At 47.6% G+C, this 26,750-nt stretch overlaps 1 protein-coding gene across 3 annotated transcripts in view; it reads right to left on the bottom strand.

The window, feature by feature from the left end:
* LOC139056004 (neprilysin-1-like) overlaps positions 1 to 26,750 on the bottom strand; it is a 73,493-nt gene that overhangs the window by 4,919 nt on the left and 41,824 nt on the right. For 2 of the 3 annotated variants that reach the window (XM_070533765.1, XM_070533766.1), the window contains 10 exons: positions 26,106 to 26,236; positions 22,988 to 23,219; positions 18,482 to 18,580; positions 16,561 to 16,638; positions 15,158 to 15,270; positions 11,931 to 11,989; positions 9,979 to 10,030; positions 8,762 to 8,829; positions 7,442 to 7,572; positions 394 to 459 (listed from right to left, as the gene is read on the bottom strand). In XM_070533765.1, coding sequence (XP_070389866.1) covers positions 394 to 459; positions 7,442 to 7,572; positions 8,762 to 8,829; positions 9,979 to 10,030; positions 11,931 to 11,989; positions 15,158 to 15,270; positions 16,561 to 16,638; positions 18,482 to 18,580; positions 22,988 to 23,219; positions 26,106 to 26,236 — 1,029 coding nt within the window. Of the gene's footprint in view, positions 1 to 393; positions 460 to 2,879; positions 3,149 to 7,441; positions 7,573 to 8,761; positions 8,830 to 9,978; positions 10,031 to 11,930; positions 11,990 to 15,157; positions 15,271 to 16,560; positions 16,639 to 18,481; positions 18,581 to 22,987; positions 23,220 to 26,105; positions 26,237 to 26,750 lie in introns of those variants that run through there. The other variant, XM_070533767.1, reaches the window with a different exon arrangement.

Below are 26,750 nucleotides of genomic sequence, written 5' to 3'. Positions count from 1 at the left end.
TTCTGCGAAGCTGCGTGGCGTTTGCATATATTTAAATCTTGGTGCATGAGAGTTGGGACACCGTACATACTCTTTACTAATTTTCAACGTATTGCAACTTGAATTTAGTGCACACGTCTTGTACCATCTTTTAAAACCTATTTCGTGTTGCGCGTGCAGTATGCTTTCTTTATTTGTGAACTTTTATTTTTTAAACTCATTAATCTACACTGCTTTCATTAGTGTCACGATTTCACTATGATACGTTTATTAATTATTGTAATACTTCTGCCTTGTGTTAGCCCTGGGCAATACCGTAGTCGAGAGCCTTCAGGGGTATCTTTTGAAAAAAAAAAAGATAACTGCGAAATGGAGCGCGTCAGGGATGCATTCGTACAGTGCTAGAACGCCTACCTTGAAGGCTAGCCTGACACCCGCGTTATCCGCAACGCTGGTCTCCATGGTGGTGTTTATATCGAGCTGCAAAGGGGGAAAGAAAATGCGGCGTGTGAATGTACGCTCGCTGTTCCGGTAAACATCCGTATGTTTAAAGACAAAAAGTCGAATCACGCTATGCTGTCATTACGAACCGACTGGCAAGTGGTGCGTGCTCTCGTCCATAGTGCGTGCGATGCGAATAGGAAAAGGGGTGTTAACGCGAAAGTGCGTCCACAGGTGAGTCTAGCAGTGGTTGAGGCGGAAGCCAAATTGTGCGGCTTTACGTGGCAGAACCACTATCTGATTACGAGGCACGCCGTATAGTGGAGGACTCTGGAAATTTCGACCACCTGGGGTTCTTTAGCGTGCATCTAAATCTAAGTACAGGGCTGTTTTCGCACTTCGCCCCCATCGAAATGCGGCCGCCGTGGCCGGGATTTGATCCCACAACCTCGGCAGCCCAACGCCATACCCACTGAGTCAACCACGGCGGGTGCGGAAGACAAATTAGGAACATAGTACAGCAACGCGCAAGAAACAAAGGACAGAGGGAAACACAATGTCAGTATACCGTGTTGCCCGCGTAGCGGCGTTGTTGTGTTGTCATCTACGTCTGCGCCCGGTCTGTTGTGCTGTGCTACTATGAGGTTCCTAAAACCATCATCCTCATCGTAACTAAAGTATTTTCTGGAAGTGCGGACACATCTACGATGACTGCCAATGCGAGCGAATAGCCGAACGCTTCCGGAAGGCTATTCGTGTAATTAAAATAATGATTCGCGTGAAGGCTTGTACTTGTTGCTGCGAGGATCTGTAGGTATGGCGCTTCTTGTTTCACTGCGGGATTCCGTAGAGAACAAACAGAACCGCTAAGCCAAGCACCTGTAGCACAGCACTCCTCTCTCGCAGCCGCCACGGGGGAATGAGCGGCGGGAGAAGAGAAGGGCTGGCTGTCAGCTACCCGAGCGCTTCAGCACAACATCTAAACTTTCACGCGCCCTCGGGCTCTCGGATGAATTAGCACTTGCAGGTGGGCCGGGCTATTCGCTTGCACGCACAATTCTGCGGCACGTCTACAACGAAGCCGCGCTCTGCCTTCGCATTGTCGCCGCATTGCCTATTTTCCGCTATCTCTGAAACAGCCCGGAGTGTTTAATGACATTTGACGAACCATTTATAAAAGAAAAAATTATAAAATAAAATTTTTTTCTTACCGCGGCCAGTTGCATACTTAGAGCTCGTAAGCTTGTAAGAACGTAATAACTATGTTCGCATCGAAGTTTCCTTTTTATTATTATCATATATTAGTGCTGGCTAACGGTGACGAAACCGTACCGCAACTCTGTTACGCGATATCACGTACCAGATGCATTGGTGCCTTTGTATGTGTCGGTGAAAGTCCAACTCACCCATCACCAGTCACAAGATCAGCCGAAAGAACCATATAAAGCTATTCGCTTAAAGGACCCCTAACCAGGTCTTGACATTTTAAGCTGATAAGCGCAGTGCATACAATACGTGCTAACGATCGTATCTGGAAAGTTTTACGTCCCTACGCGTCGCGGAAAGGCCTGAAATATCAAACCGAACGCCGTTTGCCCTTCTCCTCGCGGGCGCCGTGCTCCTCGGAGGAGAGACGATGTATCTCGCGCTAGTGCGTCTACGTACATGGGTGCTGTGACGTCACTCGCTGTGGCACGTGACTTCGAGAATCATTCAAGGCAACATCAGCTGTTTGGTTAATCCGTTGCTTCAATAGAAGAATTAATTTAGAGAAATAATACAACATATACGAACCGAATGCCTGCGTGTTTTATTTTACGTCGTACCCTAGCGAGAGAGCTGTACTTCCGTTTCGTCTGTTTGTTCCTACGTCGTGCAGTCACGCGGGCAGAGAACGAAACTATGCCGTTTTCCACTGCGTTCCAGGGCCGCCATCATGCTCTTTCATCCTCTCACGCATCTCGCATTGTTTGTGATTGTGGCACTGGTCAGGTGTGCTCGTGCAGAGCTCGTAAAATCGCACGCTGCACGAAACGAGACAGACGCAACAGCTCGCGCGCGAGACCGTCACCGGAAGTGCGTCACTCAGCAAGAACGCGCGCCCGCGAGAGAGAGAGAGAGAGAGACAGAAAGAAGGCGGGGCATGTGACGTATTTGTGAAGCGATCTTCCGGCTCCGGTATGGGAGCAAGCAGGGGAGGAATTTCGGTAGCGGAGCCCAGACGGTGCAAGTGGAGAGAGTGTCTATGATGCGGTGATACTCGCCTCTCGAAATCATGGGTTCGCGCCACTTCAAGTATTTCTATCTCTTCTATTAATAAACAAATTTGAAAAATTGTTGCGTTAGAAGACTCCTTAGAGGGCACGCAACAGCTTCCTCAGCGTATCACCAAAACTTTGCTATGAGGCCTGGTGTGGGGCCGATTAAAAAAAAAAAAAAATGTACCAACTCACACACTCTCAATTCTTCGAAAACTTGACTGCTTGCTTGTTTGGTTTCGTGTAACGCCTCTTAGGCAGGGGTTGTGAGAGATGAGGCAGTGGTGGACTCCGGACGAATGCTGACCACCGGAGATCGCATTGCGGGCCAGAAAGCATGGTAGAGGGATATTTATTGCATTACGCCCCCATAGGAACGCAGGCGCCACTGCCGGGATTCGAACCCGCGGCCTTACAGTCAACAGTATACACCGTCATCTCAGCAGCTGGTGGAGTAACAGTTTGGCGATCTGTATGAAACAACGGTATTTGAAGCGTGCACACTTGAGCCGTAGTTGGTTAACGAAGGTTCACATTGTGTATTCTCTCGGCCTTGTGCAGAACATGCCTGCCCTTCTAAATGCGGAAGCGACGCATCTTTGCGATAAATGCCAATAGCTGAATACTTTGTGCTCCATATATTGTATACCGTGGTATACATGAAGCGAGTAAGATTTATAGCCAAGCAGGAAAGTGCCCCGTACGCGTGCGGCAATGCCTGCATAGCCGTTCTGCCTTCAAGACGGTGGTGCTCCTGTTATTTCTGGTGAACCTCACTACTTCGTGTCGTTCACGGGCAGCAACGCGGCGTAGCGGTGTCACACCGTGCCTGCTAACTGCAACAACAACATTCACCGACGATTACTATACTCGCTAATGCGTAAGTTTAGCGCAGCTCTACACGTGTTTTCCTTTGGCGATATACTGAGGCATCGCACCGGTCACCGCACCGACTGGCAGAGCCGCGACGCGCAGAACTGTAATATAGACACCGGCCGCACAGTTGCCAATTCCCGGCAACTGCAGCTTGTGGAACCGTAATAGTTACCGAGAGACGCTGGCGCCGAACACTACGCACGAAGGCGAGCTTTCTGGTTCTTTTTTCCCCCCGCACGGCCGGTGCTGCCGCTGCTATACGGACGGACGGACGGACGGACGGACGGACGGACGGACGGACGGACGGACGGACGGACGGATGGATGGATGGATGGATGGATGGATGGGTGGGTGGGTGGGTGGATGGATGGATGGATGGTGTCAAGAATGGCGAGCTGTGAAAGAAGATTGCCACACAGTTACGACAGGGCGACACGACGCGCACCTCTCCCTCTCCGTCGCTGCAGCTGGGAGGCGTTCAAAGAAGCGGCCTTTGCGCTGGAATCCGCCGCCTTACTCCAGCCCCTTCGACATTGTGACGGAACTAGTTCGGTGTGTGAACAATGATTCCGGAGTTCCCCAACGCGGAGCTGATTTGACACGCATGGACAAGCTGCCGTGGGGACGACGTATTTTGGAGCGTCTCACGCTTCGGCCTAGCACGGAACAACGAGCGACCCTCGATAGGCGCCGATAGTTTCCCGGAACGGCACCCCGCGCGGTTGCCTCTGTGTACAGAGCGCGGTTGCCTTTGTGTACGTAAACTGGTCTGCAGAGCAGCGGCGAGTTGGTGATGAGTAAACGAACAGTCGCCGCGTCGTAGGACCGGCGCATCGAGTGTATAAAAACTGTGGTTGTGCGAATGCTGAGGACACTTCTCTTGAGCAGTCATGTTAGACTGAGTCACTTCTCTCATGCAGTCATGTTGGACTGATACTCTTTTTCTCAAGCAGTCCTGTTAGACTGATTTAGTTTCTGTAAATAAACCCTTTTCCTCGTTCTCGATGAGAAACAGTTCTTCACTTCATCAACGATCTCAGCGTAAATAAGTTGGACGACGGCATGGGCCAGCTACCTTCGAATTCATGCCGTACTCCAATCTTGGCAAAGGACCACGGACGATGGGATTGAGCCCCAATCCTGACAATGGGTGGATGGATGGATGGATGGATGGATGGATGGCTATGAGCGTCCCCTTTGTAACGGGTCGGTGGGTTGCCCCACCAAGCTCTTGTTATTATACTGCCTATACTGTTCCACCCATGTTAAAATAAAAAAAAAAGAAAAGGAAAAAACCCCACGATGATTTCCCATAACCAAACTTTGTGAATCCGTATTGTGAATTTTGGTTTTGCACGCCTCCGTTGTTTGCCAACGGATGGATTGATGTTACAAGCGTCCCCTTCGGGACGGGGCGGTGGGTTGCGCCACCGAGCTCTTGCTATTATACTGCCTAATGCTCTACCTAGGTTAAAAAAGAAAAAAAAAGAGAAAAAAAGCCTACGAACGCCCACAACCAAGACCTATGGGCCCCGGGTGCCAGACGACCTAGCTACGCCACTGACTGTATATGCTGCCTTTGGTAGCATATACAGTAACTCTATTATTGCGCGGACGTGAGCCCCATCTGGTGGCGCTTCAAGGTGGCTTCCTCCGCTTTCCTTCTCTCTTTGCTCTCACCGTCTTTCATCCGCCGCTGCGCTCCACGTTCGCTCTTCCATTGTTCGCTGCGCTCGTTCGCTCGGTTACGCCGAGGTAGGACGAGGCACGCCGACGCTCAACGCAGGAACGGGCGCCTAACTGAAGAAATTATGGGGCTTTACGTGCCAAAGTCACTTTCTGATTATAAAGCACGCCGCAGTGGGGGACTCTGGTAATTTCTACCACCTGGGGTTCTTTAACGTGCACCTAAATGTAAGTACACGGACGTTTTCACCTCCATTGAAATGTGGCCGCCGTGGCCGGGATTCGATCCCGCGACCTCGTGCTCAGCAGCCCAACGCCATAGCCACTGAGTAATCACGGTGCGTGGGCGCATAACTGAGCTGCGCTGTAAAAAAAAAAAAGAAAAGCACAGCTGATTTAGACTCAGCTGTGCTTTTAGCTCAGATTTAGCTCAGCTGAGACGCGGTGATAGCGCTGTTATGCATTCGTAGTATGAATAGTATGGGGAAAAATGGCGCCTATAATTCGGTTCCGAGAAATATTGGAGAAAGCAGCAGCCGAAATCGGCAAGGCACGTCAAACAGGCATTAAAGAGAAATAGAGTTAAATTATTCATTTTCCGCAGTTTTAATAATAGTCATTTTTTGCAGAAAAAATTATGGAAATCATATTTTTTTTTGCGTTCGATGTCGTAATTTCAGCGCCGAGAATATCAGCGCTGATAAATAACATGTGAAACATTTTTTTATATTTATGTCTTTTCGTGCACGGAATGTTTCAGGAGGTATCCAGATATGCTGAGATATTTTTTTCGCTGTTCAAATGCAATTTACATCTTTTATGTAGATAACCGACTGAACTATACCTGCGAAAATGGGGTTATCTATGACGCCACGGAAAGCTTCTGTGGGGGATTTCTAAATGGTGCCGCTAACCATTGTCTTTTATGCGTTGTTTCTGGCATACCGAGCTTCGGCTCGCAGTACGAGTAACGTACTAACGATTCCAGAAGCGGAATCTGCGAAAGCAGTTTAGCCTAAATGTCTCTTTTTAGTGTACAAAGTGCAGCTGCCGCCCGGAGTAGCTGGCCCTAAAGATCTGCGTCAATAGCGTCCGGCCACATTTTCAATTTCAAATGCGACTTTATTGCAAATAATAGAAACAATACACATTTTAGCATATATACGGAAGGAAGCCTCAAGTTTTAATCGCCGTGGGTGGGACGTCATTCGAAGGTAAAAATGAATAAATGAAGAAGATATAGATGCGTAAGCTGAAGCTGTTACCATTTGCCAACCGTGTGGTTGTTCACCTACTTGCGCGTTTTCTAACTGTCGTTTGCTCTCATTACGACGCTGTGATTTTACTTTTCACCTTGAACAACTGCTGAGCAGGAGATCGAGGGTTCGGTTCCTGGTCGCAGCGCGATACCATTATACGACGGGTGGTGCGGAATACAAAAACGCTCGCGCGCTTACGTTTAGGCGCACATTAAGGAATCTCAGGCGGACGAAATTATTACGCGGAGTCCCTCACTGCGACATGCCTCATAAACAGATCGATGTTTTGGCAAGTGAAACCCACAATGTATTCTTTAATGATTGCTACGTACTGTATACTTGACTCTATGGGGAAAGAATGAGCTGAGCTCATACGAGTTGTTCTTTAATTCACGAAATAACTATGCGTTCATGCATGGCGGAAGCCAAAAAAGAAAGCACGCCATTTTTTTTGGAAAGCCCCGCGTGTTTTCCCGTCGAGCTGGATTAACAGGAGAGGTTTTAGGCGACATTTCAAAGTGCGTTCTCAGTGTAGGCTTTTTTTTTTTGCACAACATCCGGTATATCAGACTAGAAAAAAAGAAACATATCAGACTAGGAAAGAATGTTCCATATTTGGATTGTCAAATCGTCGTATGGAATAAGGATCGAACGTCAGAGTCCATTCAATCCCTCTCGAGCATTCTCAACCTTCAAACTCAAAATTTGGAATATTCTGCAACTATAATAGGTTAGCCACAAGCGCCTACACTCCGCCACTCCCTTCCTGCCTTTTTTTTCCCGATTCTTTCTTTCTTGCTCATTACTGTCGATAGGCGTGTCACGTTCTTTCAGTAGGAGGAATATCACGTGTACGAGATCAGGCACGCTTGCATAAATCTCTGCGGATGTCGGCTGCAGAGGTGGAGAACGGACATGCCCCGTCTGGGACCGTGTGCTCACCGGCACTCCCGTGATGGGGTGCTTGAATTCGCTGTACTGCTCCTGCAGGCACCGCACTCTCGGCAGGAATTTCCGCCGCGTGTCACGTGACCACCACTCGGACAGCTTGCCGTTCTCGTCGTACAGGGACCCTGCGCGAGCGATGTTTTTTTTATGAAGCTCGGAGCGTAGCCGCTGAAGCACAGAAAAAGAATTTTTTTTGAAAGTCTGAAAGAAGCCCGCAAATAGAGACAGAGAAGAAAAAAAGAAACATTTATATAGCACGTATTGAGCAACAGAAAGATGGATCGGGAATTTTCGATGATGGCCTACAATTTTGTGATAGAGATGTTTGCTCCGATTATAATATTTCAGCCGCTAATTAATATGAACCAATTATGTAATTGGGCGAAATACAAAGAAAAGGTCCGGTTTGCTCCAAGCGACGGCAAACAACATTGCATTGGTTTTGTCCAGCTGCGGGTGGCACTGGCATATTTTTTTAAAAATTTTGGCACAAGTTACGCTGGACAACCTCTTATTTCCTTGCTAGGACTACTAGGCAGAAATCCGGCGATGCAGTCGTTACCCCGCATGGGGCATCACTGTATGTGATACCGCATTTTCGTTGAGATTTTGTTTTTGTAACACATGGCACGACTCCCTCGATATCGCATGCACGTCTCTTCTATCGCATTTTGTGCTTCAGGTGCCTTGTTTGATTGCCGCGAGACATGCCGTTAAAGCAGCAACCTGTCTTTCATTCACAGCTAACGTACTTTATCGCGTATAGTTTGCAGTGAATTAGACGATCGCGTACGCGGGTCGCTATGAATCGGAATCGTTTAGGCAGCTGCATTCGCAGTGACCAAAAATTGTTTTTGACGTTACAAACGTTCGTTTTCTCGTGAGTGCCGTGACCCGAAAGCTGTCCAGTTGTAGTTAATATATATATGCTAAACGAGGCTTACGACTGCTGCAGAGAAGAAGGCTTACGATGACGCAATAGCTTCGGGAAGGTTATTATGTAAATCCAAGAGTACTTCTGACATCGTGACTGTATGATCCTTGCACTGCCTATTATGCATATGCCATATAAACGCAGATGAGGCGCGCACCAACCGGCAGGGGTATCCGTCCCGTTGCATCCGGCAATAAAATGTATAGCGTTTTTTTTTTTTTTAGCGTAAGTATGCACAATACTGCGCGCGGGCTTTTCACGTACGTCGATGCATGCGTTGTTAGCAGGCGACAAAATTAAAATGACCCTTCGTCAAAATCTGAAACACTGGTGAAGAAAACAAAAACTATATTGAAAAAAAAAATATCGCCAAACTTTACCTTGATCTCCAAACCCGTAACTGATCTGCTGGGCAATTATGGTCCCCAAAGCGCCGAAGTTTATTGGCCTGCGGATCGTGAATAGATCAAAACTGGCTTTAATTACATTGTCGGATACGATGCATTGGCGTAAGGTTGAACAATTATGCCGATACGTCGTTAATGACCAGCGTCAAAAATAACAGAAGCGATCAGACAGGCGGCTTTTTTCTCTCCTGCTGCCTGAAACATGCACGCCCCATATCTCAGCTTTGGAAATGCACATGTAAGTATTATTTGGGCGTTCTGTTTGTTGTTTTGTAAAACAACGTATGTTGGTATGTTGCGTGTACGAGGATTGTAATCCGGGTTCGTTTTGAACTTATCTACGGCGTAACAGCGTACGCTAAACGACGTCACAGAAAGAGGCAGGGCGAGCGCCTTTGCTGTCTCCGTCTTTTTTGCGAGAGGCCATCCTGCCTATATAGTTCCCTGGCTACGTATAGTTAAATAAAGTTGCATTTTGCCCTAAATTGCGAAGCATTGATATCGATGTATAGCAAAATAATAAACAATTAAGGTTCTTAGTTTTATTGGCCGTATATATTCAGTAAATGTTCCCTTACTAAATTACCAACCATGGTGTCCTGCACAGCACATGAAAACATGAACGGACCCCACTGGATGACCACGACCACGCGCTTTCAAGGCCTACGTAACGACTCAGTACGTTTGTACAAGATCACCAAAAATCGCCTCAGGGCCTCTTCAAGGAACTCTAGGCGGTAGCGCCATGCCTCATTATGATATCGTAGTAAGCCAGAATTGAGTTTCGTATAATCTCGTTAAAGGGCTGTAGATGGAACAACAAACGAAATATGTGGGCGCAGCTTTAGTTGTACGTAGGACTTAGTCTTTATTCTTTATGCGCGCCCTTGTTCGTTCTGCGAAAGAAATGAAACGAAATAGCCTTCGCGAAAAGTTACGTGTCAACAGTGCTGACACGAGGTGCGTATATGCGAAGGCTGCGCACATGTCGTCCCGCCGTTCGCACGATGCGCCATAGAACACGCACGTGCGCAGCCATGGTAACTTTTCATCGTACAATTATCGAGACAGCCGGCTCAGTCTCCGACTCTTTGTGTCCAGCTGCCTGTTTATTACGCGTCCTTGACCGTTTAACGCTGCCGAGAGGAAATAAAAGTAACACTACGTAACATATATTCCAGAGCACTTACGGTGGCATGTCGACGAGAAAAAACGGAAACTGGAGGAACTCGAGTGGCAGCACTGGAAGAAAAGTAATAATTATTAATAACAAAATATCCATCGGCAGCGGTGAAGACGTCAACTCAACGCGACCCTGCTGCGTCCGACAGTGTCGCAGCTTTGTACGGTATGCACACATCATGGGAATATTTTAGTTCGTCTGCGCATAAAGAACGCGTTGTTCTTCACTAAATGCCGGGTTATAACGGAGACGTGGCCGGCAACAGCCAAGCTGTTGGTGACATATAGACGCGACTCATAAAACCACAACCCACTAGAAACGTTCTTGTGTTACGTGGGTGCTCTGGATGAAGAATAATAATATGAATAATAAAAAGATGTCAGCAAAATTATAACGTCGTTTCTCGCTTCAACATAGCTCCGTGTCCTCAACGCAACCGTCTACGTCTCCGGCAACTCGGTACTCCGTAAGTGGTACTACGTCACACCGGCTGGGTAAGACTCTCTGAGAGAGTATTTTAGTGTAGTAGTATAGTTAGTATAGTTAAGTTTTGGGGGGAAGCGTTGGCGGTAATAGTAGAACAGTATGCCTGTACGTGTGTTGTGTCTTTTTATCGCAATGATATTTATCGGCGCATGATGTCATCAGCTAAGCAGACACGTTCTTTGTCGGTATTATTCGTTAAACATGCGACTCCTTTTCTTTATCTGCCATGCAGAATTCGGAGCGTGCGATGAATGTTGATCTTGTCTTAAAGAGGGCATATCGCTCCCAATGCTGCGCTCACAGCGATTTATATCTTGCCTGTGCCATGACGCACTACGCGGGGTCGCTTTAAACCGGTCTAGTGACCCAACTGGCTTTGTGACTTAAGTGCATAACTTCTTCAATATCATAGTTTAGTAAATAGATTGCACGTTCGTCTGCGGTTCGAGAAGAGGTTTCACGCAAAATCTGTCAAGTTTGCCCTACATAAACAGGCTTTTTGAGAAGATTCTTCAAAATTTTCGAAAAATAGGGATACGAAATGAAAGATAGGAATAGAAAACCAAATTAAAATTGTCTTTCTTTACAGGGTAGTGGTGGGGGGGTATCAGGACTAAAATTCGTATAATGTTCTCACATAGGCCTAACACCCCTATAGATATGATGAGATGATGAAAGATGATTCATCGATTTCCTATGGATTGCTTTTGCCACAGTGGCGTACATTTTAACATAACTTGAGGTAGCAAAAGTACAAGTGATTATAGAAAGAAGTTGGCAGTAATTAGACAAGTAATGATAAAAATTACATTAACGAGCATTTAACCGAAGAATATCCGGCAGTCGATCCTAATGCGACCCCTCCACCCGAAGAATTCATAACCGGTTCCAGAACTGCAAAAAAAGAACGTCTGACGTTGCTGATTTTATTTATTTGTTTAGCTATAAATGCTGCAGCCTGTCATGCAGGGCCAGTTCAGTAAGTGCGGTGGTACAGAACTAAGTGAACATGACGAACCTACTACACTAAATTGTGCGCTGCTCAAGCACTATCACTACAAGACGAAAAGGAAAACATTAACGTATGCATACACATTACGAGAAAATTGTAAAAGTAATAAAACTAATTGAACATTACTCAATGCGCTTCACGATATCTTGTAAAGGGAGTGTTCGTGTTTCCCCAGGCCGCGGGTGTAACGCGCTGCACTGAATCACTGCGGTGTAACGAATTCCAGAGAATACCATCCGGGAAGCGGAATCTGCTATGCCTATGGAGGGCGCAGTGGTCTGGTCACGTGCCACCAGACAGACGCCCGCGTGTGACGCGGCAGTTTCAGCCTCACCGTTGAGCACGGAAGGAAGCGATCCAGGGGGCGCCTCGGTAGAGGAAACAGTCGCACCCGAAACCTCGAGTTTCAATAGCGTTTCGAAGTTCTGCTGGCCCAGCTTACAGAAGGCTGGCGCACTTACGCAGGTAGTTTCCAATGAGGCTGTAGTGCATGGAAGACGCTGGATCAGACGCGAGCCATCTAGGGAGATATACGATAAAATGAAACGTTTCATTAGACGCACAAAAAACGCACAAATAGAAAAAGAAAGATAAACTCTTAGCTCCTCCCGCTGCACCTTAGCGACGGCAGTACATGTCGGCGTTGCCTCTCCCAATGATTCACTGACCAAGCGCAGAAATATACGCACGAACTTCTTTGACAATGGCTATACCCGTGAGCGCTCTACCTCGCTATATTTTGGTATTTTTATGCTTAGCTTCTTCACATTTTTTAGTTTTCTATTTTTTTTTGCTTTGAATCGATGTGATTTCTCCTCTTTCTATCCCGTCCCCTATTATTTATATCCGTTCCACCAGATACTAATACTATGATTGGTGGCTGAATGTACCATGCCAATAGCCCACCAGCAAGACCGGGCACGACTGCAGTGAACGCGCAAACCATGCGAGTAAAGACCAGGGCCTACATACGCAAAAAGTCGTTACACTGAAAATCTTTTTCAGATAAAGTTTCAGCCAATGCCGGTGCTGGACATATCATTAGCGAAGGCGGTCAGGCAATGGCACAGATCACTTACAAACTAAAAGCTTTGTGGATTTGGTCCTGGCTTTATAAGCCCTATTTTGTCCACAAAATTGGTATATGAGTGGGAACGTCAAACGGCAAACGCGCTCGTTAGGCTAAAAAATCCGTATTCTTAGCGTCTTCCTTCTCTCCCATTCCGAATATTGCGTCGACGGCTGCCGCGACAGCCGACGACTATCCTGTACAATACTAACGCATGAACTGTGAATCGCTTTATGGCACTTGTTTCTTGAAAAAGCTGGGTGTGATTGCTTTGACGACGACGAAAGTACAGACCTCGTCGCGGCTACATGATATTGGCTTCTAGCGCGAAGTGAAACACGGACACAGAAAGGAGCAGACAGGACGAGCGCTAACTCTCAACTAAATTTTTATTGAAACGAAGAACATATATATAGGTGATTGCAAAAACCGTAGCATCAGAACATGACAATGTAAAAGCATCAGTTAAACATCGTCGCGGCTGTCTACAGTGCGAGAGCACAGCGCTTACGCAGTGCTGCCAACCTCTGAAGCAAGTTTCCCCTGAAGTTGGAGAAAGAAATTCCCTAGATTTCCCTAGAATTTTGTGACATACACTTTTTCAGTTGGTAAATACGCTTTTTGTAAAGATATACTGTTTTGTTATGATATATACTGAAAACTTCGAGTTTCAGTTTCTCTCGAAGCTCGTTTTAAAACTTGAATAATAATGTCGCTGCACTCTGGATGAAATAATGTTGCAGTGCAAGCCATGCTAACCAAATTTCTCCTGCTAACAACACAGCCTCCTGCATGAAACTGCAATTTTATGTTTATGTTTGCTTCACATACAAAACAAACTTCAACAGCAGCAACATTTATGTCCAAATTCACGCGGAGGCTTACTTTTATTCCAAGGAAGTTGGCACCGGACTACACTGGATTACAGAATGTATGGCAATGTCAAAACAGCGCGTCCCTTTACGACACCAATACAAAGCAGGCGCACTAAATTTTTCTAACGTGCTGTGATGCATCGACGTATAACAGCACAGCATTTGCGCGCTTACAAGTCATTTGCAGCAAAGCACGCTGACACGCGTCATTTTTTTTTTCTTTCCTCTATGCCAGAACTCACCAAAACGCGTGACCACTCGGATTCTACAACGCGGGTCTGTTACTCTGACTATGGACGATAAATTTGAGTGCGTAGTCGGTTACGCGGTGGCCCGACCACCTAGTCGTTCTCAGCGCTAGGTATACACCGGATGTTTCTGGAAATACCTTCGAAAATTTTTGAAAATTTCCCGCGCCAGATAGCAAAGTTAAAGTCCATGAGCTGCAGGTCTAGTCGAAGAGGCGGACATGCACGAAAATTGAAAATGCGTGACCGACTAGTTAACAGAAATAAGCTCATTAAGTTTTTAACTAATTACCTTATGGCACATATTGCAATTCACAAATGTACTAAATGGTTGAACACACAGTCATGTCAGCATTTCCACGTATCGTTCACTGTGGCGTCGTAGCAGTAATTTCTCAAGTCTCTGAGCTTTCATTTCCTCCATGTCCTAGAACAAAATTTTCCCTACATTTAGAAAGCTTTTCCTAAACAAGGCATAATATCCCCAGATCTCGGGGAATTTCCCTAGGATTGGCAGCGCGGTGCTTACGAGATCCTTGGTGGCACCTGCCGGAGGAAGCAGGAACGACACCGTTGCTCTCTGAGCAATGCGCTGCCACGCGGACAGGGCTTCGCCACTTGTGGCCACAGCCATGTTCCTTGCGCAGCTCCCCGTTTTCGATGGTTTTGTCCGATAAAAGGGGAGCTGCAAGAGGCCCCGCAACCCCTATGCGGAATGATGACAGGGGCGGTCGGGATATACGCCAGCCAGCAGGAATAATTCATCGACGCACATCCTTGCATGACAACGCAACCGCTCACCACGCGTCAAAAACAACGCGTTCGTGCATTTTGTCGTCGGGTAGAATCCTTAAAAAAGGAGAGCTTCGCAAGGCACGCGGCTATAGGGTGGCTCGACACCACGCTTCCCCAACGCTGACACTGAAGCACCCCACGCACGGCTATAATGTACCGTCGAGTGGCGAAGCGCTATGTACCGGCAGCACATGCACGCTTACAAGCAACTAAGTCGTCAATCATCTTCCGGTACGCAATACCCAGGGTCTCGGAAGTGCACCACTCCCCTGTGACGGAGTTTCAAGTGCGCTCATTGGGAGGCGGCGCGTTAATGTGAAACTTTCGATGAAGAAATCGAATCTCGAGCACTTGTACAACCGGCGCCAAACGCTTACGGAATGCGAGTCCCGAAATGACGCGGAATTTCCGCGTATAGAGATTAGTAGCATGCAGTGCACAACACTGTGCTTTTCGCTCATTACAGTGCTCGCCTAAACTGAATTCTGGCCAGCCATGCGCTAGCTTTGCAAAAAAATAAGACTGATATCTTTCAGCACAGGACCCACACTCAGAATACCTTCGGAGTCGGTAGTAGTGTAGCAATACTGATAAGAGGCATTCTTATGGAAGAGTTTATCGCCTCGTCTTTTTATATCAGTGACCAGCAGGAGGTTAGGTTAAAAGCGTCAATTCTTCAGTGATTTCGCGGATATAACTACCCGAAATCATTGGCTTTCTTGATTTGCCTCAGTCGACCGTAGAAGGTGCGGTAGTAAATCCTGGTCGCTATGAGGACGTTCCTGAAGAAATCTTCTTTCCTGAGATCGGGAAGCTGCGGGACAACAATAAACGCATACTGGATAAATCATTCGGCGTGGCGGAAAACAGTCATTCGGAGTGGAATCACACCTACGTCAAGAAAACCAGCACCAGTTTATTTCGAACGTTAAAGATCCCCAGGTGGTCCAAATTTCCGGAACCCTTCACTACGGCGTGCCTCATAATCAGAAAGCGGTTTTGGCACGTAAAACCCCACAATTTAATTTCTTTACTTTATTTCGGAAAATATGGATGGCCTATTAATGTGATCAGCTCGTCTGCCCAAGTACTCTCACTTCGGGAAGAGCTAGCCATAGGAGCCGAAAAAGTATTCTCTGCTACTTCGACAAAATTTCAAATACAGCGATGTCGTATACTAAGCGTGCATTATGGAAAAGTCTACATGACTACGTATGTTGTGACAGCTGCACCATACGTATAAACCGAGAATAGTAGCCCGTGCGTGCAGTTATAGACATCAATTGTCTCGTTCAGGTTCAGGGTCAGTTTGACAACTGAAATCTTTCGTATAGGTATACTAATGCCGGCAGCTTATACTTCAAGAGTTGCTGCGAGAGGACTGAGAAACTCGGTCAAACACTTCAAAGCCGGAATGGAAGAGGCGCCTCGTTCCAACTTCCAGCAACAAAGCTGTTTTGTATAATGCCACCACGAACAGGTGATGTAGATAATAACGTACGCATAGAGCGTTTTATTGAGGGCGCCACCATTTTGCGATCACAGCGCCGTCTATCGTCCGGCGCCATGCTGGTATGGGGGATCGAGCTGAAGGGTGCACGGCGAAAGCGCACTTGGCGACGAGCGGCAAGTTCTCGCGTTTTCCTGGAAGGTTACAACAAGATTTAGCGAATGGGAAACTTTTTAGCGTGTCGCTACTAAGCTTTGAGCTTCGATATCGCCGCATTAACGAACGGCGACGGGCGTAGGGTCACTGCCACAGCTCTGCCCGCACTGGAAATAGGTGGCGAGTCAACTGTGAACATTGTCGACACGCAACATACGCGCAACGTATTATTGCACATCTAGCCTTGAATTTAAAAGCTGCGCCTCCAAGCGCCACAGAAGGTGTGCTAACGGGATTTCCTCGAGTAATTTTCTTACCACGAAATATTAAGCTTCCAAGATATTCACGCGCTGTCTTACAGCGCGTGTATAACGGTTCGAACGTTCGAGGATCGACGAGATGAATTGCCGCGTTTGCTTAGCTTCGTAAATTACGGTCTATGTACCCTCTCAAAGTTCGCGGTCGGCGCCTTTTCAGTTCTGCGAGGACTTTACTCACCTCCTGGTAGTACTCGCCCAATTCGCGATCGCTCCTTATCCAAGGCGGAAACCCGATATTCAGCTGCATGCGAGACAGCTGGAATGAATCGAACCAACCAGAAAGCAAGTGGTTGGTGCTGCCAGTCACAGTTAACAGACGGTCACTTTCACTGAGCAGGGCTTATCGTAATGACTGCCAGGCATGCACGTGCACCTCGACGATCGCGTCGACGTGCACCAATTTTGTGCACATTTATAGCAAAGCTCGCCAATGCGGCGCTACAGCCACAGGGGCAACGCAAAGTGCAGGGGTCGCATTCACAAATATCCCTCGACGGAGTCACTTGGCCGTCTTCGCAAGTGGTCGTGTGTGTTCTCAATCGAGACTGGCGTGCGCCTGATCTGCTCCTGTGGACGCCTTAGCCCAGATTTACACAAGAAAACCACTGTGGCATCGCGTATTAACCATGTCGAAAAGACGTAAAAGTACATAAAAAAGAAATGTAAGGTGTAGTATTAATTCACAGTTTTGAGAGCTTTGAAAATTCGAAATAAAGAAGAGGAGATATTATATGCACAACCAGCTCACTCATGCTTCCATTTACCGCTATAGCGCGCATGTACACACTCAAGCAAGGTTTTCGTTGTTTTTGTACCTCTCTTATAGTTGTTACCCACACTTGGAATGTTTATCAGTGACGCATTGGCTTGTTACCCACATGTTCATCTGGGATCTATACCATTTGTTATATACCAGCATACATTTTAGCTTTCCCACGATCTCTGTGGTTGTCTGCAGATTCTGATACCTTAATTATTATGAAAACTCAAAGAGCTACCTCATAGCAACAACGAGAACAATATAAACCTCAAAGGAAACCAAGGATCGTCGCATATCAGAGCCGATGAGCGTTACCACGTACGCTAACTTCAAAATAGAAGTCATGCCCAGCAATTTTGTACCAAGATATTTCATTCTCCATTCTTTCTTTTCGTTGTTATCGGCTGGGGTGCCGCCGAGCCGCCGGTATCACTGGAATCGATCATTCACCGCGACGAGCGATACGGGAAGAAGAATGTAATGAATCGCATACAAAATATGGCCAGTTATTCAGTCACGCTTCCGAATAGGCAAGCAGCCTACTTCGCACACTTCGTATAAATTGGCAACGGCGATTCATCCTCTGCTTCAACTGGGGTGCGTTATAATCGAGATTCAGCATTCGCTCTCGTCTTGCGTCTTTTGCGTTCTCTGAAAAAAAAAAGAGACGGAGTTTCGCCCAGAAGGCGAAGCATCGATTGCAGCAGCAAATTAGCAGACAGCAATAAGTAAGGATAGTAGTTTTATTGGCTCTATCAACTTGTAAGCCCTCGCTTGCTAACTAAATTAACATGCATGGTGTGAGCGCGCACAGCAAACATGAACGTATCGCACTCGATGACCGCTAACGCTCGCTGTCAGAACGCTGGCGTTAGGAAGCACGGCAGCAGCAGCGAGCGAAGTGACCTTCGTGCTGTCTATCCCTTCAACGCAAGCGGGGCATCGAGAGCACAGCGCGCATAACGCCACGAGCCGTCGACGCGCCTAGACTCTTCCCCCAGCGTCACATACGCAATTGCAGCCGGAGCAGAACGCCGCCTTCTCCCGCCCTTCCCTCCGCCCGGTGTCTCGCAACGTTGGATACCTCGTGCGCAAGGGAAGGCGGCGCACTCCCTCCCTGCTTTCCTCCCTTTCGCGCGGGTGAGATTGAGCCGTACGTCTAATCTAAAGCGGAAGACGCAGCCCAGTCCAGAATGTATTGACAACGTTAAACGCTCAAAATTTATAACCGCAGAATTTATGACTATCGGGCTGTGCACGCCTCCCCCCAAAAAAAAGAAGAAAGAAAAGAAGAAACGGAAAAGAAGAGAAAGGAAAGAAAAGTAGCCGAGCAGTACACCTTCGAGAGCGCACGTTCCTTGGTCTTCGTGTCCATCCAGTGGTTCATGTCGATGAGAACGCTGAACGCTTGCCGCAGTTCCTCTGCCATTTCGTTCACCTAAAAAAAAAAAGTTTAATCACACCGCACATCGATTGCGAATAATTCGTTGTTCGAGCAAACCCAGTTTTAGTCGTGCGCACACACACACACACACACACACACACACACACACACACACACACACACACACACACACACACACACACACACACACACACACACACACACACACTGTGTGTGTGTGTGTTTACGTGACAGTTCGTGCGTGTGCGAGTGCGTGTGTTTTCTTCATTTCTCAGTTATTTCTTTGTACTTCGCCAGTGACATCTCGAGTAGAAAGTCATATTCCCGCAGTCAGGTTAGCACCTTAACCTTGCAGCAATGTTTCTTGTAGAATACAGTGGCTTTCTACGTTTCTTCCCTTTAAATGGCAGCTGTAAGCTGCTGGTCAGGACTTATGAGTGCCTACCATATGTACGCAAGAGAAGGGTGTACTGAGCTACAGTTAGTATGAGTTCACGTTGGAAATTCATCTGAGCTAACAATTGACAGTTCGTTACAGGCATGTTCTTATATAGAGTGTTTCCGCTCACGTTTGCCAAGCTGCTCAACGAAAAAAAAAACAACTATCAAAAAGTAAAGCAAATTCCACGCAGTGAAAGCTGCCAAAACAGCGAAGCTGGTGGTTATTTTTTCAAGTTTGATCTCGTGTTTAGCGCGATTTTCATGAAATTCTTGTTGTCGTCGTTTTGCTAGATTCGAGCTTCGGCTCCGGATTGCGCACACTCTTCAGTTAGTGCGTGACGTGATCAAACCACCGTCTGTCACACACCTTGCAGCTGTGGCCGCACTCACTGTCTAGGAATTCTCTCTTGAACCGTCGATCGGCACCCTTCGTGGGAGGAATCTCTCTACGTCGATGTCTCTGCTCGGCCTCCTACTCTCGAAGTTGGGGGTCAGCTTGCCTGCGCTGGCGCTTGGCTTGTGCTTCCCTTTCTCAATCATCGGCGGTAGCGGCTTCCCTCCGCTGGCACTTTGCTTGCGCTTCTCGCTCTCGAAGCTCGGGATTTGCGCGACGTCGGCGCTGCCGCTCTCGTGCGAGCTCCGCTGCGGCTCGCGGCGAGCGGATTCCAACGGGCGAAAGGGGGCGCAGCGGCGAAACACCTGCTCATATACCCCTCTCCTCCCCACTACCCCGGCGCGCGCTCTGATTTGTCCCCTCCCATCCCGGCGGGGCCCCGGATGGATGGATGGATGGATGGATGGATGGATCTTATGAGCGTCCCTTTCAGAACGGGGAGGTGGGCGGCGCCACCAAGCCCTTGCTATTACACTGCCTAATGTCCTACCTAGGTCAAAAAAGGAAAAAAAAAACAAGAAAAAGAAAAGATGACTCATGATGAATTCCCATGACCAAATTTTCTGACCCCCTATTGTGAACTTTGTTTTGTAGGTCCCCGCTCCTACCCTCGGCGTGCCCTCTGGTGGTGAGCTCCGGAACCTACCCCCTTGCAACGGTTGGCGAAGGCTCGACTTAAAATCCGCGGTTAAAACACGGTGTTAAAACACGGCGTCAAGCACGCTGTTAAACCATGGTGCAAGAGATGATCATAAGACCTATGGTGTTCGATCATCAGACCTGTGACATCTGAACGCTGTAAGCTTTAAAGCGAAGCTTTCTTTGCCTCTTCCCTCGACTTTCCCACTGCTGCTACTGTTGTGGCTGCTATGGCTGCTGTGGCTGCTGCTGTCTGGCACACCGCGTCAAGGAGTGGTTCAGAGCATGTGTAGACATGACAGGGGGAAGTCAGAGAGGGAAGGCGACGCGAGAAACTCGGTTGGACCCCACCTAGGCGAATGTGCACAATGCCCTCTGGAGCTCCCTGCGCGTCGCCACATTAGCCTCTTGACAGCTGTAAATAAACGTGACTCCCCTCAAAAGCATCGCAGAAACTGCAGCGCTTCCCTTTCTACTAACGTGCGAGTCAAGAGGAGACGTAGATATAAGGTTTGCCCGACACAGAAAAAGGTGCACGGCACTACGAATGAAAGGGTGCAGGGGGGTGCCAGTTATCGCGTTCCGGGCTGCACCCACTCGCTGCAAGGTTCAAGGGTGCACTGCACGGCTGCGGCAACTTGCCTTGCACCCCTTTCAATCGAACACTGGAGTGCAGGGTGCACCGCTCCACCTCGGCGAATGGAAGGCCTAAGTGCAGTGCACCGTGAATAGGTGCAGAAGGTGCCGAGAACTTTGGCTCAATCAAATAGACCTATAACTGTAGAGAGGAGGGAGGAGAAGAGGCAGTTCCCATACAAGAGGGGGAGGGGGAGGTGACGTGAGAAGGCAAAGAAACTCTACTACTATCCGACAGCGGTTGCTGGGAAACTGGATAAGCTTGAGTTGAAGGTACGGTACAGTACATTCCTGGTAGTCGTGAAAAATAAACCTCATGCAAATATGTCAAGTAAATGAACTACGCAGCGCGTGCAGATGCAGAGCTGCATCAATTAAAGTGCACTGCATGGTCCAGGCGACAGTAGGGAAGCAGTCGACCTCAAATCAACACGTCGGTGCCCGCCGCGGTAGCGTTGCGGCTATGGCATTGCTAGAGGTCGCGGATTTGATCCCGTCCGCGGCAGCCGCATTTCGACGGGGGCGAAATAGAAAACGCACGTGCATTTAGAATATGGGCCACGTTAAAGAACGTCACGGTGCCAAAATTAACACGGACTGCTTTTGGCACGTGCAGCCCCATAATCCAGTTCAAGTTTAATAATTTTGCCAAGATGCCATGTGCCATGTGAGGCAATTAAAATGCTCAACCCTCTTAGATGTTATGAGGTATGGCACACAACAACACTTGAAGCAAACACCTCTCCCTGTGTGTTCTGTGTACTACGCAGACAAACAGCAGTGATGCACGCAAGCTAAGGTTTAACATCATCTCTCCCGTATTAGACTAAACACTGAAGAAATTATGCCTTCACCGTCAACATCAGCGCTAATTATCGTCAATCAAAGCAACCAGCATAGAAAGTTTCGCTTACATCGATTCCCCACAGTGCGTGGGATCTGCATAATTCTTTATAATTGTGTCTTGCACCGTGTTTTATAAATAGTATTTTTTCGTTGAGCAGCTTGGTTAACATTATCTGGGCCGCAGGGTATATTAAACGCGAATGAGAGTGCGCTTAAACGTGATGGCAATACATAAACAAGTTTCGCTCGCCATGTCCAGCGAAGGTGTTTGAAGCCGCCACTCGACTGGTGAAGGGGATACGTAATGCCTTATTGCTTTAGAATAGTGGTAGTAGTGGGAATAATGGCAATTTTGGCAGCACGCCGCTGCTGGTTGTATATTGCCGTTTCTTTTCCCTTTACCGCTCCTCGTATTCGCACTGCTCCTTAGGTGTCCTAACTATGCGTTGCCGGCCAATAGCAGTGCTATAACAACAATGAAATCAGTTGATAGGCTGGTTTATTTATATATGAAAGGCTAGTGACGTAACTCCCCACGTCGCACGCTGCCGTCGCCGATGCCGTTTGCGCAACAGTAATATTTGCCAGGAAGTGCATGCAGTGAGCGACATGTGCTCCGCATTGTTATCGGGAACGCCTTATCATCAATGATGTGGTTTGGATGCTTGTTTTGGGCTCGTTCTTTATTGAAACGAATATGGCGCTCTATGTTGTATGCGTGATACCAAAGAGTGTTTGCACTTTTCGCTGCAATCGCTGAAGATTATTTTTTTATTCGCTGGAGGTTTTTTCTCATCGCTGAGGGTAGTTTTTTTTCCTGTGAAGACACGCCCCGAAAAATTCGTCTTTTATATATAACAAGCTTTATGTAAAAAACTCGAGATTACTCAGTGCTGGCGTCATCATGTATCTCTTTCTTTTTCTGTTTGCTACACTGAATTTTCAACATCGCTAATCTCGCTACCGAACCTCGCTATAGCAAAGTCGAAGGGGGCAGCACCTCTTCTTTCGTTATATATATTGTTATGACAACGTGTCCGCCCACGAAAAAGCGAGTGCGCTTCGTCACGTAGGCGACATGTTGCGCTAGTTTTGAACTGCTGATTTAAACGAATTACAAGCAGCGTAATGCTCCGCCAGATTTCGGCTTAATCGGCGCAAAACGATCGGCAATCGAGTCCTCATTCTTAATTTGGAAAGTTCGCTATATGCATTAAAGGGAAAGTGTTTCCTTTGTTGAAACTAGATTCTAAATGCGTGATTCCCATTGGCTGTCTTCGTTAGTTCGCTAAAGCTCGTTTCGCTGTAATGAGGTTTGACTATATGCGCATACGGCAGGCACATCAAAGCTTACTTGGCATATCGCTCGATTGATCAATTAACGAATGTCTGCTTATCAAAGACGACGGGAGCGTGAGATAAACGAAAGTGCGCGCACTGTCCTTCCAGGAGGCGCAAGTCTCGTAGGAAGAGCGAAAGCTCACCCCTTTGAATCGGATTGCGGCCTTGGTGACCTGGCGGTCGTAGTAGAGTCTGCCCACGGCGAATCCCATCAGGCGCATGGTGACGCGCACGCACTGTCGCGGCACTTCCGTGGGCTCCAGCAGCAGGTATCGGTAGTGGTCGAAGCGGAAGCGAGCCTGCCGGAACCGGCCCATGGCGTGCTGGCCCATCTCTTGCACGATGCGCCAGCCCAGGTAGTTGGCCACGATCGAGCTGCGAAGCGCGCGCGTTGAGCCTGGCTGCCCCAGCGATACGGGTATATACGTCGGCGGTCCTTCCCACTCTCGAGGTTCAGTTTCAACCAGTGGTGTGGTGGGGGAGGGGGGGGGGGCGACACTCGGGGCACCATGTTTCATTCCGAAATTTTTGTTAGTGCGCGACCCGCCCAGCCTCCATCCCCCCAACACCCCCTGTCCACAGCCAAGTGCGCCCCCCCCCCTCCCCACTCGCGGAAAAAATTTCTGGCTGAGCCAGTGGTTTCAAACACGAAGCAAAGAGACAACGAAGCCATAGCGAAAATTAAATGTCCCGTTTAATTGAAATGTAGATACATCATTAATAAAATGAAAATGTGCAAAAAGATAACTTCCCGGTACTTTTCTGAAATTCCACGTAAATGTTCTCAGAAACTTTATCAGTAAATAGTTCTGCTTTACTTGCACTCAAAGCACCAGCGATTAAGCCAGGGAGGAAATTGTCTATTCTGTTTAGTTGAAATCTAGAAATGAAAGAAAATAAAGTCATATTTTCTCCCGGAAGGCGAAGCGTCGACAGCGATAGCATAGTATTAGACAACTGCAGGAAGTAAGGTTCGCAGTCTTATCGACCGTATAAACTGCAGTAAACATTCACTGACTAATTAACAAGCACGGCGTCACGCGCGCACTGACCTCTCTCGACGACCGCAAACACGCCGTAACAACGCTGGCGTGACGCAGAGCGTAGGCAGCGGTAGCGAACGCTCAGTGCTGCATCTCGCTTCAACGCGTCCCTCAAACGCTGTAATACGGGACCTCCAACACAACAAAGGCGCGCGGGAAGACAGCGCACATGTAGCCACTACCTGTCTCGGCTCGTCTAACCTTTGCATCCGCTGGAGATTGCCTCCAATGTAGGGCGTGCGGGACATGCTTAACTGCGCCCTGTGCTGCCATGGCTGGAGACGCGTCCTTCCTATACATACTATGCACATGACGTCACATCCGCTGCTGTCGTCTGCTTCCGCTACCTTCCGCTATCTTGGGGTACCTTATCAACAGGCGCGCGCATAGGCCTATAGATTCCTCAACATGGCGCTGCCGTAAACCGGAAGTCGCGGAGTATCGTTGAATGACGTACGTGCATAATATGTATAGCGCGTGGGCAAAGACGCCACATGGTATTTTTAAAGATTTAGGTCGTGTTCTCTGGCTCGTTTATTTATACAACGCCCAGTCGGTCCGATGTAAGACTTGGAACGCCGAAGGGGAATTTCATTCACAACCTCATTGGCGCATTTTCCTTATGTCGGGCCACGTTTTTTTTCCCCGCAGCCTTGGCGGCTGGTTACGTCTTGAGCGGTTCTGCAGCGGAAGTGAGGCGGCTTGACGAGTGGCAGAGAAGGAAACACGTACACCATACTGGGTTAGTAAGATCTTCATGAGGGCTAGTTAACTCCTATTTAGAACAGAGGTTGATCAGCGCGAAGAAAACTAGAACACGAGGAAACAAAGGGCTGACTGCCGACTGGAAGTTTATTTGAAATTCTCCAGCCATTTTACACCTTTTTCAGCATATGCATGCGCACACCAGTCGAAACACATCTGCAAATCAGCAACATCATAATATTTAATGCAAAAAAACTATTTCTTTTCCCGACAAGGCAAATAGAGGATTACTACATTAGAAAGGAAGGGGATAAATGTGTAAGGCGCTCCCTCTATTGCATTGTCGGGGAAAGAAATAGCTTTTTTTGGATGAAAGATCATGATCTTGCTGATTTGCAGATGTGTTTGCGACTGGTGTGCGCATGCATATGCTGAAAAAGGTGCAAAACGGCTGGAGAATTTCAAATAAACTTCCAGTTGGCAGTCAGCGCTTGTCTGTGGTATTTGTTTGCTCGTGTCCAAGTTTTATTCGCGCTGATAAATCTCTGTTCTAAACCATACTGGGCTGCCACCCTCTTGGGGGTTATACGTGACCTTGTGAACGCAAGGAATCACGTACTGCAGGTATTGCGGTTTTTGTAGTTGCTTTCTTGTGGCGTTCTTGGTACTTTTCACCTTCTGTAGAAGGAATATCAATCGTAGACGAACTTGTTCGACCGCTGGTTACCTCAAGTATTATGATTAGCCTTCAAATGCGTGGTTTTGTCTATCCATTCACGAGCCCACACCCTAAATAAATCAGCTGGATATGCTGCCACTGTGCATCAATGTGATTTCCTTTGTGTGTGTGTCCTATTTGTGGCAAAATGCCTTTCAGCAATTACTTACACCATATGCAAATTGCAGTTCTATGTTCGCGCACTAACCCAAAAAATCCCTCATTTGCGTTTGCACCCTTCCGCACTTGCGCAACGGCATCCGAGCAGTTATGAAATCTTATTCCGCATAAACCTGTTCTTAACACCGTTCTCGGAAAATGCGGGCTCAAATTGTGTCAAGATGCATTCAAAATGTTTCAGGGAACCTTGTCAGCCCTGTGGAAAGACGCAGTGCCGATAAGTGTAAGCGGAACATCAGCTGGTAGATGGGGCCGCGCGCCACGTACCACGGTCACCGTATTGTCACCGAGTCCGGCATGAGCTGTCGCGCAAGCCCTTTTCGAGGAATAATTAATCTGTGAAAATATGCTTATGTATGCAGACTCAATTCGGGGCATGCTTGCGGCGGCAGACTAACTCGAACTCGCAGATTCAAGCACACTTGGACCGACACCAAACTCAGATTAGCGTCTGAGCCCAAGTATAAAAGGACCACACGCGTAAGCGGACTCATGCCTGAGTTTGCCGGCATAAGCATAATAAAGCTGCACGTGGACAAGAGCCAGATGTATAGCATGGAAGCATGAAAGTCTTCCGCATAGCATAGAGTCCGACATGTCTAGCTACTACTGTACCTGGAAACCGACTTGAGCAGCCTGGAGAGCTTCTTCAGGTAAATGGGGTTCCTGACGACCACGTGATCATTCAGATCCATCGAAACGCCCACGTCGCGCAGGATTACGTTGAGAAAGTACGTCCAGCGGACCTGGGCGCGGTTTACACGTATAGATATGAAAAAAAATTGTAATAAAAAATAACCAAGGTCAGTAGACAACACAAATTTAAATAGGTTCCCGCGCATCAGTTGCACACAGCCATTCTGTCGAGAGTGGCTGCACAGCATGTGCAAGATGTGTACAGGATGTGCCCAACTATAATGCGCCAAGATTTAAGGGGAGGCATTAGTTCCGGCACAACTCCGCTGCGGCCTATTCAAATACATGTTAAACCAAAAACGCTTTTCTGTAATAAACCGTTGGCCGATATTAATGAAATTTGTCGCATTTGAGAGATAAAATTAAATTTTAGCGACTGTTTGAAGCGGAATTTCGATTTAAGGTCTGCATTTCGGTAAAATTTTTTTATTAGAATTCGCATGTTCGAAAAAAAATAAGCGCACGAAGTTTATAAATTAATAACTCTGCATCAAGAACAGATATGGCGGTTCTGTAAACGGCGTCCATTAGATCATTCAAAGCGTACAAATTCGGTGAGTCAAT

This window comes from Dermacentor albipictus, chromosome 2, assembly GCF_038994185.2.
Source record: "Dermacentor albipictus isolate Rhodes 1998 colony chromosome 2, USDA_Dalb.pri_finalv2, whole genome shotgun sequence".
Lineage (NCBI taxonomy): Eukaryota > Metazoa > Arthropoda > Arachnida > Ixodida > Ixodidae > Dermacentor > Dermacentor albipictus.
This window is presented reverse-complemented; position numbering and strand designations above follow the sequence as displayed.